General features: G+C 37.2%; 1 protein-coding gene across 1 annotated transcript in view; it reads left to right on the top strand.

Moving 5' to 3' along the window:
• NRXN3 (neurexin 3) overlaps positions 1–13,268 on the top strand; it is a 1,550,407-nt gene extending 1,537,139 nt beyond the window's left edge. Inside the window, exon 22 of the mRNA XM_070753995.1 lies at positions 11,790–13,268. Within this exon, the coding sequence (XP_070610096.1) occupies positions 11,790–12,715 (926 nt within the window). The 3' untranslated portion in view covers positions 12,716–13,268. The remainder of the gene's footprint in view (positions 1–11,789) is intronic.
• The last annotated feature ends 6,808 nt before the right edge of the window (positions 13,269–20,076 follow it).

Below are 20,076 nucleotides of genomic sequence, written 5' to 3'. Positions count from 1 at the left end.
TACAGCCAGAAGCTCTAATGCTGCTAGATCACTTCGTTCCGCACTTACATGGACATGGCAACTGACTTACACATTCACCCCCATCATCTTCATCTGTGTAGTATACTCATAGATTGTATATCCCTACTTCATTCTCCTGAGACATCTTTTCTTCCCATGACTCCCCCCTCACTTCCCCACCCCCCTCTCTTTAGCATTGTTTCAAATTTTATGTGCAGTCATCCATTCCTTAAAACACTCACACTCCAAATTTTAGGGAAAAATAAAACGTCTTTTCTTTTAAAAAAATGAAAAAGAAAGAAAGAAAGAAAGAAAGAAAGAAAGAAAGAAAGGGTAAATGAGTCACTCTCAATTCCCACTGAGGATGTGATCCACTGAGCACTGCTTTTGAGTAAGTTCTATTGATGTTGGATGCATGGGAGCAGTAATTGGGAAAAATATGCCTCCAATCTACTGAGGTGAAAGTAAACACTAATTTGGTAACAAGAATGTTTAAAAAAATGGTTTTTTTAAATTAAATCATAACAGAAAGACTGCTTGTTCTTTTTATTTTTTTTAAAAAAGGAAAATTCTGACAATTTTCAAGAGTACAGGGAAAAAAACCAAAATAAATAAGAAAAACAATTGGAAAAAAGTGTTCCAATTTATATAGGGCAGGATTTTTTTTCTTTTCATGTTACGTGGTGTGGATGTATGTGTTGTTGCTTCCCTTATCATCCTTTGTTGTATATAATTATTATACTTTAAAATAATAAAAATAATAATTTTGAACAAAACGTTTTTTAAAAAAAGAAAAAAACAATAGCAAAATAAAAAAAAAGATTCTCGAATGTGGCAATTCTGCTTATCCAAGAACATTCTTACACAACTTTCTTTTATAAATTTTTCTTTCATGCCAAAAAACATGCGGGCAATTTGTTGATGTAAGTTGACAATATGAAATCAATGTGGTATGATGTTTTTTTCTCACTATTTCATATGTATTTTCAGTTTTGTTTTTTACCAATCACATTTTTTTTTACTTTTTCTTGAAGAATTTTCATTTTCAATTTTCTTGATTTTCCCCTCCCTTTTTAAAAGAAAAATATGGTGGCTTTACTTGTTCTTATCACTTTTCATTCAGATTTTTTCACTTTTGTATGTATTTTATTTTTCCATTATTTTTCAGTATATAATTGGTTCCAACTTCATAGTTATACTTACTTGTTGCAAAATGTTTGCTTTAATATGGGCTGTTATGATCTGCATTCAATGTGTACTGTTGATAATTATATGTTTATGTTTTTGTAGGACGATAACACAATCAGTTATATTTTTCCACCCTAGTATTATTCTACTTTTCTATTGCCTCTTGTTTCTTTTATATGTTGGAATAGATATTACAAAAGAACAAAGGAACTTATTTACATTTAAATCTGTGCTTTTCTGAAAAGTATAGCTGTCACATTCCTTTTTTGGGGTGGGGTCAAGAAGATACTTTCAGGTGCACTTTGGTCCAGTTTCCTATGCTATAAACATTCTATTTTTCTGCCTAGATGTCTGAGAAGGGGGGCGGGGAAGCTACTTTTGTGAAAACAGAAGAGATGTTTAAATGATCTGATGAATAGCATGCAAACAAATACAATAAGAAACTCTAGCTCTAAGAATAAATGATAATTACCTGGAAAATAGAATTCACCTGGCTTGCTAAGCTGCAACTACTGCACAAAAAGCCGTTTTAAAAAGAATGGAAGGAAAGAAAGAAAGAAACAAAATGGGGATATCTAAAAAAAAGATGTATTTGGTAAAAAGGAACAGAACAAATGCTACCTTTTCCATTCATACTTTAAGCCTCTACAGTATAATTTCTCTATTGCACAAGTCTGCACAGTTGTGTTGGTATGATACCAAGGAAGATCCTTCATTTTCAAGCTGACCACCGAAGAGCAAGCAGAATCAACTAAGTGGCATTTCAAAACCTGCTGTCTTGAATGCTCTTTGGACAATGCCCCAGGAATAGTAGCCATTAAAATAGTAGTCATGGGACAACATCTAAGGGCTAGGAACAGGTGACTTTCAAGGCCCACATCCATTGCAATATCTTTCTCATCACAGTTCACCTCCTATTTTATTTCTTGGGCTGTATTAAGATCAGCTGACTATCCATAAAGGTAACTCTTGCTGTCAAATGTTGGTGTATAGATTAAGAGCAGATCCCACCTCCCTCCCTATTCTGCTCCCACCCTCCCTATTTTTGGCCATATTTAGATTTTAATATAGATAATTTTTATTTTATAATTGTAAGCCCTGTGGTAAGATGGGTGGCTGACAAACAAACAAACAAACAAACAAACAAACATCTCTTTGAGTAAAGAAATGTAAAGAGTCTCAAAGTAATTAATCACATGTTAAATTATGGTCCCAGGCAGATTCTGACAAATCAAACATCTGATTAGATCTGAGTTACCATCTATCAGAATTGCATATATTGATGTATATGCACTAAGCATAAAAGGATAGAATTTACAATTTTACTTAGCATTTAGATGCCCATTTACTTTATATTACAGTTTTTGAAAGGAAGGACATATGGAGACCATGTAGCAGGAAAATTAAAACCTTCCTGAAAGTAAAACAGATTGGCACATTCATAAACTGTGACAGTACAACATCCCTCAATAATGGTCCAGAAATATCATTTTTGTTTAAAAGTCTAGACAAGGGCATATGAAGTCAACTGAGCTACAAACCTCCTTGGCTTCCAGTTTTGTTGTTTTTGCTGCTTTTCAAAGCAGCCCCTTTGTACACGAGATTCAACACTTTTGCAATCTTTGTAAATATGTAGAGCTTGTACGATGGTAACTTTCATCAGGCAAGATCATCAGTGGATTTCTTTAACTGTCAGGCTGTCAGTTGAGGCTCTCCACAATGGAAGAGTAAAGCCCATGCCTTGTGGGAAGAGTTTATTTATTATTAGAGTTGAAAGGGACCTTACAGGTCATCAAGTCCAATCCCCTGATTGAGCAGGAAATCCTACAGCACCCCAGCCAAATGGCAGTCCAATCTCCTCTTGAAAATGTCCAAAGTTCACAACCTCTGCTGGCAGGCCGTTCCACTGGTTGATCGCTTTCACCATCAGGAAAGTCTTCCTTATTTTCAGGTTGAATCTTTCTTTGGTCAGCTTCCAACCGTTGTTCCTTGTCTGGCCCTCTGGTGCCCTGGAAAATAGTGTGTGTCCCTCCTCTCTGGGGCAACCCCTTAAGTACCTGTATACAGCTATCATGTCCCCCCCTAGTCCTACTTTTTACTAGACTATCCATGCCCAGTTCCAGCAACCTTTCCTCGTAGGGCCTGGTCTCTAGTCCTTTTATCATTTTAGTTGCTCTTTTCTGCACCCTTTCCAGAGTCTCTATATCTCTTTTGAAGTGTGGTGACCAGAACTGGATGCAATACTCCAGGTGTGGTCTGACCAGGGCCTTATAGAGTGGTATTATTACCTCTCTGGTCTTGGAGTGTATACCCCTGTTCATGCAGCTTACAATTGTGTTGTCAGTTGTCAGTTTTAATTAATTAAGGTTGAAAAGAGATAAGGGAATATTAAAAATACTTAACTGCTAATGTAGGTTCTTATCAGCATCAAGTTTCCAGAAGCAAAAGGTGGTATTGTGGCTTGGAATATTTTATCCTCTTAGCACATAAAGAGCTAACAAGAAAGCAAACTCTTGGAGGACTTTTTAAAATGTCCTATACTTTTTTCTTTTTTCCTAAAAAGAGGTTGAAAGAAAAGACTGAAAGTACAAACATGGAAGTTTGTACTTTCAGTCTTTTCTTTCAACCTATTTTTAGGAAAAAAGAAAAAAGTATAGGACATTTTAAAAAGTCCTCCAAGAGTTTGCTTTCTTGTTAGCTCTTTCCATGTTTTTCTCTTTTTCTCCTAAAAAATTATTTGAATAATAGTGGAAAGAAATAAAATTGTGCAATTCAGTTCAGTTGACATTTAAAGTTTTTCTATTTCATTTGGAAGATCAGAAGGAATGTTATGTGTCCCTGTGTATATTTATCATCATGCTTTATAGGAGACCTTATTGTTACAGTTGTCACTGTCTCTTCCTCCTGAAGAGTCACAGGAATGTTTTTTCTCAGGAAAGTGAAAAATAAGAGGATTCTCTAATTATCCCTCCATTGTTTTCTCTTCTCAATCTATTGCTGGTCACTTTGTGCTCTATGCATTCCTGATCTGCCCACAAACTCTATTCAGTTCAGACTCTCAGAAAGGCTCTCATTAAATTTTCAACACTCCATCTTTTCCAGTGTCAAAAAGGCCCTTACTGGAGATCAGCTCCAGAGGAGTGAATTATATATCTATAAATATACCCATAAAACAAAATTGAGGGTAGCCTTCAAAGCAAAAATAGACCTTTTATTTCCCCAGTGATATTGCTAATTTAAAGGAAAGCCCAACTCTATCAAGCAAATGCCCCAGATTTTAAAATGCTAACTTTAAGAAATATGGAGTGTTGATTTCAAAAAGAAAAAGTGAAGCAATTTTGACAAGAGCTCATGGATGCTTGCATTTCTAAAGATGCCATTCGTCACCAGACATACCTCAATCCTCTCAGAATGGCTTCTTCATTGTACCAATTTTATTTTTATCTGGACAAACAGAAGGTGATTTGGCATCATGAATGCAGCAGAAGCCATTATAAGTGCTGCATTCTCTTTCAACCCCCATGCTTTATTGTCATACAATAAATGTGTGTGTTGCCTTCTGCTGGAAACAAAAACTATTTTGGGAAAAAGAGGAGGCCAGATCTAAGCTTATTAGGTTGAACAATGTCTAGGTATAGCAACACCTAGAAGTTTAGGTAAACTAAATTTGGAACAGATTCAGATAGAAGGCTTGTCCCCACTTAAATCACAGGGCTAACATGCTCTGGCAGTGCTGTCTCTATTTTGTCCTCATGACATTGCGTTCTCTCTTACCAATCAAGAGTGAGACAGTGTTAAGTCATCCTTAATATTAGAATAAATATGTTAAACAAGTTTTTACTGCTTGTTATGATACTGACCAAGAGTAGCCTCAAGCTATGTAAAATTTGTTAGATTTAGCTATTGATTACCTTGGTGGTAAATCAGGTGATGAGCATGGATACAGATTCAGATTAACAGAGTTGGAAGGGACCTTGGAGGTCATCTAGTCCAACCCCCTGCCCCAAACAGGAGACCCTACACCATTTCTGACAGATGACAATCCAGTTTCTTCTTGAAAGCCTCTGGTGATGAAGCTCCCACAACTTCTCTGTTGCATGGGTTGATAGTTCTCACTCAGGAGAGAGTTATCAAGTCTAGGGCTGGCAATTTCCCACCTACCCCAACTGGGGCAGGGGGCAGTGGCGGTGTTGTGGGGAGAGAAATGCCTGTGTGAGTCAAAATAAACAATATCAAAATTTTCTTATCTTCTTTTAAAAAAAGTGAGGTTAATTCAAAGGCAACCCAGGAAAGTTAAAATATACTGCTCAAAAAACTAAAGGGAAAACTCAAAGAAGTTCTAGGTCTGAATGAATGAAATATTCTCATTGAATACTTTGTTCTGTACAAAGTTGGATGTGCACAACAGCAGGTGAAATTGATTGCCAATCAGTGTTGCTTCCTAAGTGGACAGCTTGATTTCACAGAAGTTTGATTTACGTGAAGTCATATTGTGTTGTTTTAAGTGTTCCCTTTATTTTTATTTATTTTTAGCAGTGTAGTTCTTTCCCAATAGGCCAGTTATCATTAAAAGATATTGGGAATGCTTGCCTTATGGCAGTTTGTTTAGTGACTGCCCCATGTTATGCTGGCACTGGAAAAAATATGACCATTTTTCCATAGTTGCAACCTTTGCCAGCATTCCCATCAAAATCCAGATTACAATAAGAATTGCCATCTTCAAGTCAATCTAACACATGGCAACTTTAAAACCTATACAACATCCATGGGACATGGATATTGAAGTGCACAAGTTTTAAAGTTGCCAAGATTGAATACCTCTGGGCTAGCCTTTCCACCAATTCAAGGATGGATGTCTGTACTTCTGCTTAGAAGAAAACTCACATTATCTTCTACAAGAATTACATTTTATGTAGGACTCTGGCCTGACTCTGCATTTTCTCTTGTTAATCAAATGAACAAGGGTGCTACAATAGCCACTTCTTTCAAATATTACATTGTCTCACTTTGTTCTTTATTAATCCAGCAATTTTTAATTAGTAGCTTGATTCAACTACTCAATATTCATGTGGGCTGCCTTTAGATTTTCTGGCTATTCCTTTGAGTTTGGGAATTCATATTCTGAATAAATAAGCAACAGCCAGAATAATGTGCAGAATAATAGGAACTGAATGTATTATATTGGTCAGTATAGGTGAGCAATGCTAGTTTCTTTTCTTAATGTAGTGTCACATGAAGTACATAAAAATGTATTGACAATATCTCTGAGGCAGGAGGTAAACTGAAGCATTTGGCATTCATGAGCATTCCTTTTCCGAACCCTTGGAAATCACATCTCCTTTCTTACTATACTTTTAACAAGGTGTCAAAGTGGCAATCCATGCTCTGGATGCGTCACACGCAGGTCACACTCACCCCAGCTGAGAAAGTGTTCTGTCGGGCTCTCTGGTAGAATCCTCCCAAAAATTCACAGGTACAAATTTCAGACACACACACGTTTGAAAATTCAAAACAATATTCTTTATAATGAAAATTCACTTACTAAGCCCTCTTTTGGTATAGCAAAGAGCACTAGTCTCCAAACAAACTGGTAATTTATACAAGTCCCTTATCAGTCCTGTGATATTTAGCTTGCAGCTGTGAGGCAATTCAAAGTCCTTCTTTCACAAAGTCAAACACACTTTGCTCTGGTTTAGTTTCAAAGTAGGGAAAAATCAGCACACAAAAAGTAAAAGTCAGTAACGCAGTCATGAAACACAACGATCAGATAATCCTCCACAATGGCCAAACCCACAGGCTGCTATTTATAGCAGCCTCACTAATTACCACAGCCCCACCCAACCACAGGTGGCCTCATTTTCTTTGATAATAATCTCTCAGTTGTTGTTGCCTATGCATCGCTCTCCGCATGCGTGGCTGTATCATTAACTCTTGTTCTGAATCCAAGGAGGATCTAGATCATTGATCTCTTTCTGAGCTGTCTGCCACACTCTCCTCCTCCCTGTCACTCATGTCTTCTTGGTCAGAGGGGCCTTCATCAGCAGATTCCACCGGGGGCAAAACAGGCCTGCAGCATGTGGATGTCTTCCCCAAATCCACAGTCCTTGGGGCAGGAGCTGGGCCAGAGCTAACCACAACAGAAAGGGGGAAAAGTCATGTGATGGCAATGTGACACCGTGAGTTTGACACCTGTGCTATAAAAAGATCTGCATTAAAAAGAAAATTTGCATAAGTTTCTATAGACATGGGAAATTTTTTTGGATCCTTAACCGAAATGTAACATATGGAGAGCAGGTTTTCTGCAATGGTTAAGATGGCGGCCTAGAAACCAGGAGATTATGGGTTCTAGTCCACCTTAGATATGAAAACTGGCTGAATGACTTTAGGCCAGTCACACTCTCTCAGCCTAATCTACAACACAATGTTCTAATGAGGAAAATTGGAGGAGGAAAGAGTATTAGATATGTTCACAAACCTGAGTTACTACCCTGTTTTCCCCCAAATAAAACATCCCTTGATAATAAGTCCAAACAGGCTTTTCAGTACTTGGCAATAAGACCAAGCACTTATTTCAAGGTTCAACAAAATATAACACAGGGTCTTATTTTCAGGAAAACATGGTATAAAGTAGTAAAGGCAGGGTAAAAAGAATAAATTCTAAATTAAAAGAAAAATATTCAACTTAATAGCTCCCAACATCACTTTGCTCTGTGTTTCCTTGTCCTGAGTTCTTTTCAGTCCTTTGAAGTAGTCCAGTCAGGAAGCCAAAAACATGAGTACAAGGTACAGTGACAGAATCTCAAGAGTCTGAAAGCATTTTTCCCACTCCCTTCCCTCTACACTCTAGAGCAGTGATGACAAACCTTTTTTCCCTCGGGTGCTGAAAGAGCATGCCTGTGGGCTATCGCTCATGCACAAGTGATGCATACCCATAATTCAATGCCTGGGGAGGACAAAAACAGCTTCCCCCCACTGGAAATGGCCTGATACCCAACTTCTGGTGGGCCCAGTAGTCTCGTATTTCACCCTTCCCAGGCTCCAAAGGCTTCCCTGGAGCTGGGGGAGGGCCTCTGAAAGCCAAAAATACCCTCCCAGAGTTTCTATGTGAGCCAAAAACCAGCGGCCTGGCACACACATGTACATTGAAGCTGAGCTAAGCAACGGCTCACATATCAGGAGATATGGCTCTGCATGCCACCTGTGGCACCCCTGCCATAGGTTCGCCATAACTGCTCTAGAGGCTAGAGGGCCTCTTTCTTTATCCCTTCCCTTCTTTGTGTTCTGCTGGACTCTCTGGTAGGAGCCTCCCAAAAATTTAAAGGTACAAATTTCAGACACACACACATTTGAAAATTCAAAACAATGTTCTTTATCGCAAAATTCAAAATAAACTAAGCACTCTTTTTGTATTGCAAAGAGCACTCGTCCCAGAACAACCTCGTAGTTTGTACAAGTCCCTTATCAGTTCGTAAGTACTTAGCTTGCAGCTGTGAAGAAAGTCACAGCCCTTCTTCTGCCACGAAGTGAAACACATTTTGCTCTGCTTTGGTTTCAAAGTGGTGAAAAGTCAACAAACAAAGGCTCACCCAACTACAGGTGGCCTCATTTACTTTTGTAATAATCCTTTAGTTGTTGCTTCCTATGCATCACTCTATGCATGCGTGGATGTGTCATTAATTCTTGTTCAGAATCCAGAGATGATACAGATGATCGATCTCCTCCTGGGCTGTCTGCCAAACTCTCTTCCTCCCTGTCACTCAGGCCTCCTTGGTCAGAGGAGACTTCGTCGGCAGATTCCACTGGGAGCAAAACAGGCCTGCAGCATGTGGATGTCTCCCCCACATCCACCCGCACATTCCTTGGGGCAGGAGCTGGGCCAGAGCTAACCACAACACTTTGGAGTCAGATTTTATATATTAGACCATTTTATGACTATTCTTCCTGTTTTCCAAGGTTAGTGTAGCCCATTACAGTTCCCCAGCCATCATGAAAATCTCTTGAACTTGCTGCTATGATGTTACCAAATTTTATAAAATTACTTTTAGAAATTATTTCTATAAATTTGTGCAACTTCAATATTCCCCCCCACTATGCCAATCTGAATTGTTATGAAAATGTCATGCTAGTTATCTGACTATAAGCATTAATGACAAGATAAAAGGAAAAAACAGCTATTAATAATATAGCAAAGTGAAATAAAATTACCTGTTAAAATGATTTTTTTAATTTTTAGATCAGAATCTTACAGTATCTAACTAACCTTGTGATTAGAAAGAGCTACCATCCAGGCACCTTATTGCAAAACAGCCAAGATTTCCAAACTCTATTCTCAGTGTAAAAGAGAAGAGTTGTCTTTCCCACCAGCCTTGAGTAGGTGACATTTCAGCTGTGCGCTAAATCCTTTATAAAAATCAGAAAGTTTCATAACAAAGGCACTTCAGATGCTTTAGATAAGCAGTTAAGAACTCACAATCTTAAAACTTTAATCCTAAATCACAGATGGCATAATTAAGGAGAGATAAATGCCATTATATAATGCTGGCTAAATTGCATTCTCAATAGACCTTGAATAATGCTTGGGGAACTTTCATAAATCAAAATATTGCTTGATTCCATTTTAACCTTCCCAAAAAATGCTTGTATATAAATCTGAGGATCTAAGTAAGTGAGGGTTTCAAGTTAACTTTTTTTGGCTCTGGAAGCTAGGGGGATCCAGAATTGATTAATACATAAGGTAGGAAATTGCCAGGACTGAAAAATATTGCAGAAAACAATAGCAAGTCCCTTTGTAGTGCTATAGAATATGGGAAAACTACATGGATAGATTAATGAATTCACCAGCAGTGAGGTTTTTGGCAAACTCAGAAAGTTTTTCAATTCTTAACAATAGACTAAATATCTGGGCAGCAATAAAAAAATCAAAAAGAGATAATAATAGGTTGAAACAATAGCAACGATTAAATAAAATAATTGCTCAGTATAGGAAAATTTAAACAAGAACCTCCACTGTTAAGATCTAAGCTTTTCCAGCAGTTCCAAAATAGCTTCTTTGCATATGATTACTGTATTTTCAGCAAGAGAATATAGATTCTCTTCGGAAACAATACCATTTGCTTTATAGACTATTTCTAGTTGGATTTAAATATTTTGAACTAGGAGAGCTCAGTTATTTACTGTGTGACATACTAGGTATATCTCCTTTCCTCTCAAAGAACAATATTATGTAAATCATGTCATTACTGCACACCCAACCAATTAAGGTTACTGGGAACTTAAGTGCCTTTGAATCAGTGGAGCAAGTTAATTGAGAATAATTTACTCATACATTTGTTTCAGTTGAATTTTATTGATGATACCAGGTATCATCTGGTAATCACCATGTAAGGTTCTTTCAGATCAATCTCGTTATGACCCACACAAGAATCTGCCAGGGCATTTTTTATCACCCCCTTGGAACTCCCGTTTTCCATTTTTTGTCCCATTCAGACAGAAATGCACATGTTCCCCAAAATCTGTCCCAAACAAACAGAGAGCAGTTCATTCTGGAGATTTAAACTCATTTGAAGTATATACGTATGGCTGATTATTTTTCTGTCATTCTTAAGAATCAATCCTGCCCTTTTATTTGTCTTCTAGCAATTTGTTAGTACACATTCTTTTCTTTAACAAAATAACCAACAAATATCCAACATATCCAATTAATTCTAGGCAGCCCTGATCACATGAAAGTAGTAGCAGTAATGGTAGAAGAATATCTATTGGGCTAAATAGAGCATATTTAAATGGATGCAACCTTCCAAGTTCTTGGGAGTTGTAAATGGGCATTTTATTTGGCTAATTGCAGTTATTTGGGTTATACACTGACCTTAAAGTGCACCTGATTAGTATCTTTTTGTTTGCTTCTTCACTTGATCAATTCTAATTTTTAAAAAAGTGAGGTAGCCTTTTGATAGCCTGAATGGTGATATAGTTGACCTTGAAAATGGCTTGGAAGTTAACAAGGCTCAGTTCATATTTGGATTGGGATCTTTTGGGATTCTAAAGGCTATTGGCTAGACGAGAAAATCAACAGATGACCCCAAATAGGCCAATATCAAGCTTCTTCTGTAAAGCTGCTGATAAATTGCACAGATATGTTCATGAAGTCTTCAAGAAGTTAGCATGAGTAGGGGGAGATTTTACTTTTAAAATCATTCATATGCGATTAATTACAACAAAACAGTGAACATATTTCTAACTAACCAGCTATTATAATAAAACATGCATTTACTGAAATCTTTAAATATTACACTGAATAGAAGAAATGTATGATGTTAGAATTCAGCAAGTCTCAATCAGAAAGTATGTTCAACAACCAAATTAAATTCATCCTTCTTTGAAAAGTTGAAAGAGGTGGGAAAGTGCAGCCAAATATTGGGGGGTGGGAATAGATTTACAAACATGTAGAACCCTGTTGAGAAAGAAACTGCTAGTTCCATGCAGCTGCCACATACATGTGCAGGTTTATACACTCAGGTGTTGAGGCAGGTGAGGTGAAGATCAGATCTTGCACTGCATTCAGGATGAACTAACCTTTTTCTTTTTTCTTTTCTTCTGTCCAGGAGGTGAATTAGTTATCCCTCTTCTTGTAGAAGACCCTTTAGATATCCCTCCTATTACTACTCGTGCACCTTTCATTACACTCCCCACTACCTTCCGTCCCCTCCTCACCATTATTGAGACCACCAAAGATTCCCTGTCCATGACCTCTGAGGCGGGGTTACCTTGCTTGTCGGACCAAGGCAGCGATGGTTGTGATGATGATGGCTTGGTGATATCTGGGTATGGCTCAGGGGAAACTTTTGACTCTAACCTACCCCCTACTGATGATGAAGATTTTTACACCACCTTCTCCTTGGTAACAGATAAAAGTCTTTCCACTTCAATCTTCGAAGGTGGCTACAAAGCACACGCACCCAAGTGGGAAGCCAAGGACTTTAGACCTAACAAAGTCTCCGAAACTGGTAGGACTACTATCACAGCTTTCTCCCCTGAGCTGATCCGCTCCACAGCTTCGTCCTCGACTGGGATGGTGCCCAAATTGCCAGCTGGCAACATGAATAACCGTGACCTCAAACCCCAGCCTGATATAGTCTTGCTTCCGTTGCCCACTGCCTATGAGCTAGACAGCACAAAACTGAAGAGCCCGCTAATAACTTCCCCCATGTTCCGTAATGTGCCCACAGCAAACCCCACGGAGCCAGGAATCAGACGGGTTCCGGGGGCCTCAGAGGTGGTCCGTGAGTCGAGCAGCACAACGGGAATGGTCGTCGGCATTGTAGCTGCTGCTGCCCTCTGCATCCTGATCCTCCTGTATGCCATGTACAAGTACAGGAACAGGGATGAAGGGTCCTATCAGGTGGATGAGACGCGTAACTACATCAGCAACTCAGCCCAGAGCAACGGCACGCTCATGAAGGAGAAGCAGCAGAGTTCAAAGAGCGGCCACAAGAAACAGAAAAACAAGGACAAAGAATATTATGTGTAAAAACAAAACAAAAAATATTTATATATAAATATATAAATATTGAATGAGCTATAACTGAACCAAAACTGTTGCAGCCAACGAGATTGGGAGAAACCATCTGCGGTTTGAGACCAATGTTGTGCATAAACATTTCAGTCGTTGACTGCTAAGTTTTCAAATCACTGCTTGGAGTCCCCAAACTCTGCCCTCCTGTATTATAAAGCACATATAGTGTTCAGAAGAAGGCCTCCCCAGCATATCCATGTTGGCAGACTTAAAAGCCTTCCGAGTTCCTCCTCAGCTGAACTGTTCTGCGAGGGCAGAAGACTTCATGGCTTACTTGTTTCGTATCTCCAAGTGAGTCTTTAATGATGTTCCAAATCTTTGACTGTACTCTATTTTTTTTCAGTTTATTATTTTAAAAAATAACAAAAAAAAATAGAAAAAGAAAAAAAGTGGAAATGTTAGAAACAAAACAGAACAACTGATCTGGCCATGTCCAGCCTGAGTATCATTTTTTCAAGATGTGAGGGGGAAAGAAATAGTAATACTAATAATAAAAAATGGTTTGGGGTTTTCATTATATTTTTTGTCTGAGTTTTTTTCATTTTCTGTGAAAGGTTTTGGGAGAATAAGCCAGGTTATAAGTCAAGAAGAAATCTTGGGGAAAATGTACTAAATAAAGACTGTTGCCATATATGAACTCAAGTTCTATCCACAGTGTTTGCTCTACATATCAGGTTGTGTTGTCTCTTGAATCTGTTGTCTGCAGTAAGCTGTTAACATAAAAAAAAAAAAAGTGAGAAAGAGTTAGTGATGGTGATCATGTCGAAAATGATGGTAATGGAAAATTGGAAAACCCCAGATACTGGGTCTAGTTATTTGTAAGCAAAGTCATAAGAGGATAGCAGTTTCTACTTTGATTAGAAGCCCCTAGCCATGTCTGACTACCGTTTGGTCAACAATGGGGCAAAAACAACAACATCAAAATCAAATCAAAAGTAGTTATTTTCAATTGAATAGTCCAAGCAAAAATAAGGGAGCCATTGTCTGGTTCTTTGGCTGAGGACACTGTATGAATGCAAAGAATAGTGATCAGCTGAATAAAATGTTTAGAAAGATTATGGAGTATGTCTTGTGACAAAACCGCATGTCACACAGGCCAAAAAATGTCATGGAGGAATTCACAATAGGGATTGTGCTTCAAAAACAAAACAAACCATGATGGTATGTTTCATATGTAACAATTTAATTTTGTAGATTGACATTTCTGATTCGCTGTCCTTCCATTTGCCCTATTCTCCCTATCCCTTGACTTTTATATGAAAGAAGATAAATTTTAAAAAGTCCTTATGATACACAGAAAAAATAAAGGAGCTTATTAATAGTATAATATATATATAAATAAATATATATAAATATATATATATATATGCAGACACAGATATATTTATCATGGTATGTTTGATGGGATGACTGGAACAGAAATGCTGTTAAAATCTTAATATGAAATGAGACTGTTGTAAAGAAAAATGTTTTTACAAAAGAGCAAAAATCTAAACTTTAAAAATGTGAACAGAGTGTGCATTTTAACCTTGTCACAGTTATCTGTGTCAAAAAAACAATTTTCAGATAAGAATACCTTTTTGTTTACATATTTTACTACAATTTTTTTGGGCTGATGTAATTTTTAGATGGGTACTGTGATGTACATAAAATGCTCTGAGATTTCATTGAGTTGTTGATTATATTCAGTGTACTTAATTGTTGGATTGGGTTTTTTTTAATCTCTCCCATTTTTTAAAAGAGCAATTTACTGTTCAGTAAAAATAATCAACTGGTGTTTTCTGGCCACAAATATCATGTGCAAAAAAAAATAACAATAATAAATAAAAGCAAACAAGGAAGACAGTGAGATTGATAGAAACAGGGAAAACACATAGCTTAGAGGACTCTGGCAAGTAAAAAAAAAATGTACAATTTTCCTGTGTACAGATGAAATCTAATCAGCTGTTTAGGTTTAGAAATCTACTCTTGCTGGTGTTTATAAGTCGCATGAATCTTTGAAGACGTGTTATCTAATGCACACACGCACATGGGAACAATAAAAAGAAGGCAGCCTTCTCATATGCTTTGAGAAGAGGCTTACCTGGCTAACAAATCTTTTTGGTGTGTGTGAGGTTTGTTTTGTTTTCTTTGATTTAATTTTTAATTTGTTTTACACTACAACAGAGAAAGAAAGAGAGAGAGACAGAGAGAGAGAGAGAGAAAGAGAGAGAGACTGGTTTTTAAAAGATGTGAAAGAATGATTTTCAACAGCCTCACTGGCCAAACATATATGGAGTTGATTATATCTTGATGTCTGTAAAAGATTGCTGCTGTTCTTGGAGTCTTGTGAAATGATTTTCTGCTTTTTTCTTTTTCTTTAGGAAAACCCACTTTTCTTTTCTTCTCTCTGTTTGTTTGGGACAGATTTTGGGGAACATGTGCATTTCTGTCTGAAAGCTTCTCTCATTTCACTATTATTTTCTGAACAGAACTGTGAAGATTTTTGTTAACGTTGTTGTGACGTTATCTCTCACTTTTGTTTCCCTTTTTTTCTCTCCATCCTTTCCTTTTTCCCCAGTTCTTTTCTTTTCATAATTGCCTTTCTGTTCAAGAATATGCTTAGCAATAAAATGTTCTTCCCAAAGCCCTGTTGTTGCTGTGACTTTCTGTCCAAAGAGATAAGGGATTTTCCTTTTTCTTAAGAGATTTGGGTTATAAGAACACTTCAGCTCATTTAACAAGTTTGTTCTGCAAGAAAGCTGAGGGGGAAAAAAGATGCAGAATTGTCACATTTTTAACCTCACAATAAACTTTGGAATAAATTAGTCAGTGAGTTTCCTGGGCTAACGATTTCGATCTTGATACCCATTTCTAAACTTTATACTCTAAACCAGGGGTCCCCAAACCCCAGGCTGCAGCCCACCACGGGACCAAGGCCTATTTGGAACTGGGTCCCATTAGCGGGAGAGTCCAAATGCACACATATGCATGAGCTTGATTTGCTCAAACAGCAGGCCAATGCCCATGCACATGTACAGCTCAACTTGCGTAAGTTGAGTTGTGCACACATGCACATTCATACCACCCCGCTGCTCCTGTTGAAGTTGAGCTGTGGGTGCGTGTGCATTCTGGGCCAGTTCTCCTGCCCTCCCTAGGCCACCAAGCCAGGAACCACTGCTTTAAACCAATGCATCACACTTTTGCTCATGTTGTTGGATTTATGAACAATATCTTATTCCCAAATGCTCATTTGCTATTATATAATAAAAACCAGGAGGATATCGTTAATTTGCTCATTTATTGTTGTTTGGATGTGCAAATTTATCAATCAGTTTTCTAAGCATCATTTTTAAAAAATCCACAGAATAAAAATATGTAAGATTTTTAAACTCCAGGAAAAAAAATAGAGATAGAAAGAAAGAGCAAAGTCAGCACGATAAAAGTAGTATTTAAGAAAAATTAATTTATCAAATTTAGATATCGCCCCATCTCATTCTTAGAGTTTAAAAAAAGTTGATAAAACATAAGAATACATGATATAATATTGATGCAATGCATCTATCCATCCATTTAAAAAAAGAAAGAAAGAAAGAAAGAAAACTGTTTAAGTAATTACAAGAACAGACTTTAAAAAAACCCTTTGTATTGAAGGCTTAGTATCGAAAACAGATGAAAAAAACCATACACTTAAAGAAAATATACAGTACATGTGAAGATTCTGAAAAAGATTTTGGGATAAATGGAAAGATGGTGCCATGCTCCCAGTCTGTTATTTATTTATTTATTTATTTTGTCCAATACAAATTGAAAGTTAAAGAGAATAAAAACATGTAGTAGTAAATATCAGGGAAAGGATAGAAGAAAAGATATGAGAATAGAATACATCAATGAAGAGTAGAGGAAAGGATATATGAATGGGAGAAAAGATATATAAAAATATAGGAGAGACAATTGGACAGGGAAAGATATATAAAAATAAAGGAGAGACAATTGGACATGGGGACGGAAGGCACACTAGTGCAATTATTTGTTTTATAACCCTTCAAATCAAGGCAGATAAGCCCAAACCAGCAGTTTTGATAATATTGCCTAAGTCATCATTTTATGGCAATTGTTGTCAACTCTGTTTTGGATCATTCTATGAACGACCCAAATAGTCATCAAAAGATCAGGAAGTGTTGCAGCCAATATCCAGAAAGGAGGAATGTGGATTACCAGTCTAAATTGGTAAAAGCCACATCATGCAGTGAGCCTTTTTCAACTGCTAATGACTGTGATCAGGTTTTCAAAGAGGTGAAGTTGATTCTTCATGGGAGTGCAGGGCAGTTGCTTCAGAAATAGTTTGAATGTTATTCATCTAATCTGAATAACTATTTAACAGTGGTAGGTTTTTTTCTTGTCTAGGCATCTCTTTGAGCTTCCTTTAGTCTATTCCAGGAGCCAGGCATAGCCTCATTTTCTTGCAAAAACAATAGGCTGCATGCCCTACTGATGAAACTACCCATTTCATATGGATGTTAAATTCTCATGGGAAAAGGAGGCTGACAGGAAGAATTCAAGTGGCCCACAAAGTGAAGGTGCTATATAGAAGGAAAATGCCATTACTCTATACAGCACAAAGTTTGCGTGCTGAAGGTCCCCAGTCTGAGTCTTTCCTCTTCCCTGCAAATCTAGGATTAGACACTATCGAATTGTAAATTATTAAGTTTGGGAGTCATGAATAAAATAGCCTAATATGGTTTAAGGAGGTCTAATAGAAATAAAAAGAACATATGATTCAATCAGATACAGTTTCATGACACTTTTCTTAATATCTTGATGTCCTCCTCCTTGAGAGATTCATTTATAATTACTGAGTGGGCAACAAGCTCACTATCACCCAATTTGTCTCTGTTTTTAATAACACCATGGAAACTATGGCATGGTTCCTTTCTCTATGCCTCACTAAGTGAGAGTCAAACAGCTTTCCCACCAGAGTTCTTATTAACACGTCATTATTCTTTTCATAGCATTTTCTGGAATCATCATGTTTTTATTCTATGGAGCAGTGCAAAAAGGGAGATCTTTTCCATCTAATACCACCCAGCATCACAGGAATGAATCTTGTTGTGAACTTGGAAAAGAACCTTTACTTTTGAGTGATGTGCTGGAGAAATTTGCTGAACTTCTCATGGCTACAATGCTGAGTGTTTTCTTACTTATAAGGTGGCCAAGTATTATGTAAATTGGTTGATTAGCTTTGAACTTACCCTTAGCACATGCAGCCATGGGAGACAGTCGAGTAATGGATTAATTGTGAAGGCAAATAATGACAAGAACAAGAATAACAATAAGGACCCTGCCTTCATTGCATTTTATAGGAGCAAAACAGGCCAAACCATCATAAAAAGTTTAATCTCAAAGAAGCAAAATCCTGTGAAGTAAAAAATAAAAATAAAAATAAAAAGTTGTTTTGAGGAGAAGAAATTTTTCAGAAAAGTGGAAGGTGGATTTCTGCTTGATTTCATCTTGTAAAAACACAAGAGAAAAATAGAGTGTATTGTACATACAAATATTGGAAGAAGACCTTGTGCTGTCTTCCTTTCCCACTCAATGTGTATTTTGAATTGTTCTCATTTTTTTAAAGGCCTTGAACTGAACTAACGGTAGGACTATCATATCTGAGTTGTAAAATCTGGATCACCACTTGATAGCAGTAAAAAGAGGCATTAAAACTCTAAAACTCTATTTGCTGCCACCTACTGGCTGTTTGGACTTTTGCAATCCAAATCTGGTAGCACATGTAGAACAGGAATTTTGTTGTTGGCATTTTGTTTTGTTTTGTGTTTCATTTCATTTTGTTTCATTTTGTTTCATTGTTCTTCTTTCCGCTGCACATACACCAAAATAGGGAAAACACAGTTCATGAGCACTTTGCTTATGGTATATTTCTTGAGAGACTAAATGGTCATTTGTGTTTTTTAGGCAGTCATTGATGACACTTCAGATTTTTCTGTGTCCTCAGAGTCATTCAGTAGTGCAAATGGCTGTGGAGCCATCTTGGAAATGCTGTTGTGGAGCTGTGCTTCCTGTAAAATGTTTTCTGTTCTGTGTCTCTTCACAGGGCAGAAAACTGTGTCTCAAACTGAAGTGCAAATAGAATAATATTTGTTTGTTTTTTATTGGCCAAGTGTGATTGGACACACAAGGAATTTGTCTTGGTGCACATACTCTCAGTGTACAGATATGTTCGTCAAGAATCATAAAGTACAACACTTAAAGATAATCCGGGTAAAATAAGCAATCAAATCATATTAGGAACCAGCCAATATAAATTACAAGGATATGTAATGGTTCCTGTAATCAGTAATTTTGGGGAAAATCTATTCATACTCCTGTACCATTCAAAGAGTATTCATCCCAAAGTGCATAGCTAAATGTCTATGGTGATTTTTATCATCCAGATTGTCATGTTTTTTCAAGAGGGAACTATATTTTTGTTGTTTTTCTTTGAGAAAAAAATGGAAGACTACAGGAACAATTTGTACTTCAGTTTGAGATGCACACAATACAGATTCATCCCCAAAAGTCTGCACCTCTGTATTCAACAATTTATTTATTTATTTATTTATTTTGTCCAATACACAATACATATTGAAGAGAATAGACATGTAGTAATATATATAAAGAAAAGGATAGAAGAAAAGATATAAAAATAGAGGAAAAGATATAAGAAGGAGGAAAAGATATATGGGATAAAGAAGATACAATTGGACAGGGGACGGAAGGCATGCTAGTGCACTTATGTACGCCCCTTACTGACCTCTTAGGAACCTGGAGAGATCAAACATGGATAGTCTAAGGGAAAAATGCTGGGAGTTAGGGGTTAACACTAGTCTGGTAATAAGTTCCACGCTTCGACAACTCGATTGCTAAAGTCATATTTTTTTACAGTCTAGTTTGGAGCAGTTAATATTAAGTTTGAATCTGTTGCGTGCTCTTGTGTTGTTGTGATTGAAGCTGAAGTAGTCATTGATAGGCAGGACATTGCAGCATATGATCTTGTGGGCAATACTTAGATCGTGTTTTAGACATCGTAGTTCTAAGCTTTCTAGACCCAAGATTGTTAGTCTACTTTCATAGGGTATTCTGTTTCGAGTGGAGGAGTGAAGGGCTCTTCTGGTGAAGTATCTTTGGACATTTTCGAGGGTGTTGATGTCCGAGATGTGGTATGGGTTCCAGACAGATGAGCTGTATTCAAGGATGGGTCTGGCAAAAGTTTTGTAGGCTCTGGTGAGTAGTGTGAGATTGCCGGAGCAGAAGCTATGTAGGATCAGGTTGACAACTCTAGAAGC

The sequence above is a fragment of the Erythrolamprus reginae genome, chromosome 1, assembly GCF_031021105.1.
Source record: "Erythrolamprus reginae isolate rEryReg1 chromosome 1, rEryReg1.hap1, whole genome shotgun sequence".
Classification (NCBI taxonomy): domain Eukaryota; kingdom Metazoa; phylum Chordata; class Lepidosauria; order Squamata; family Dipsadidae; genus Erythrolamprus; species Erythrolamprus reginae.
This window is presented reverse-complemented; position numbering and strand designations above follow the sequence as displayed.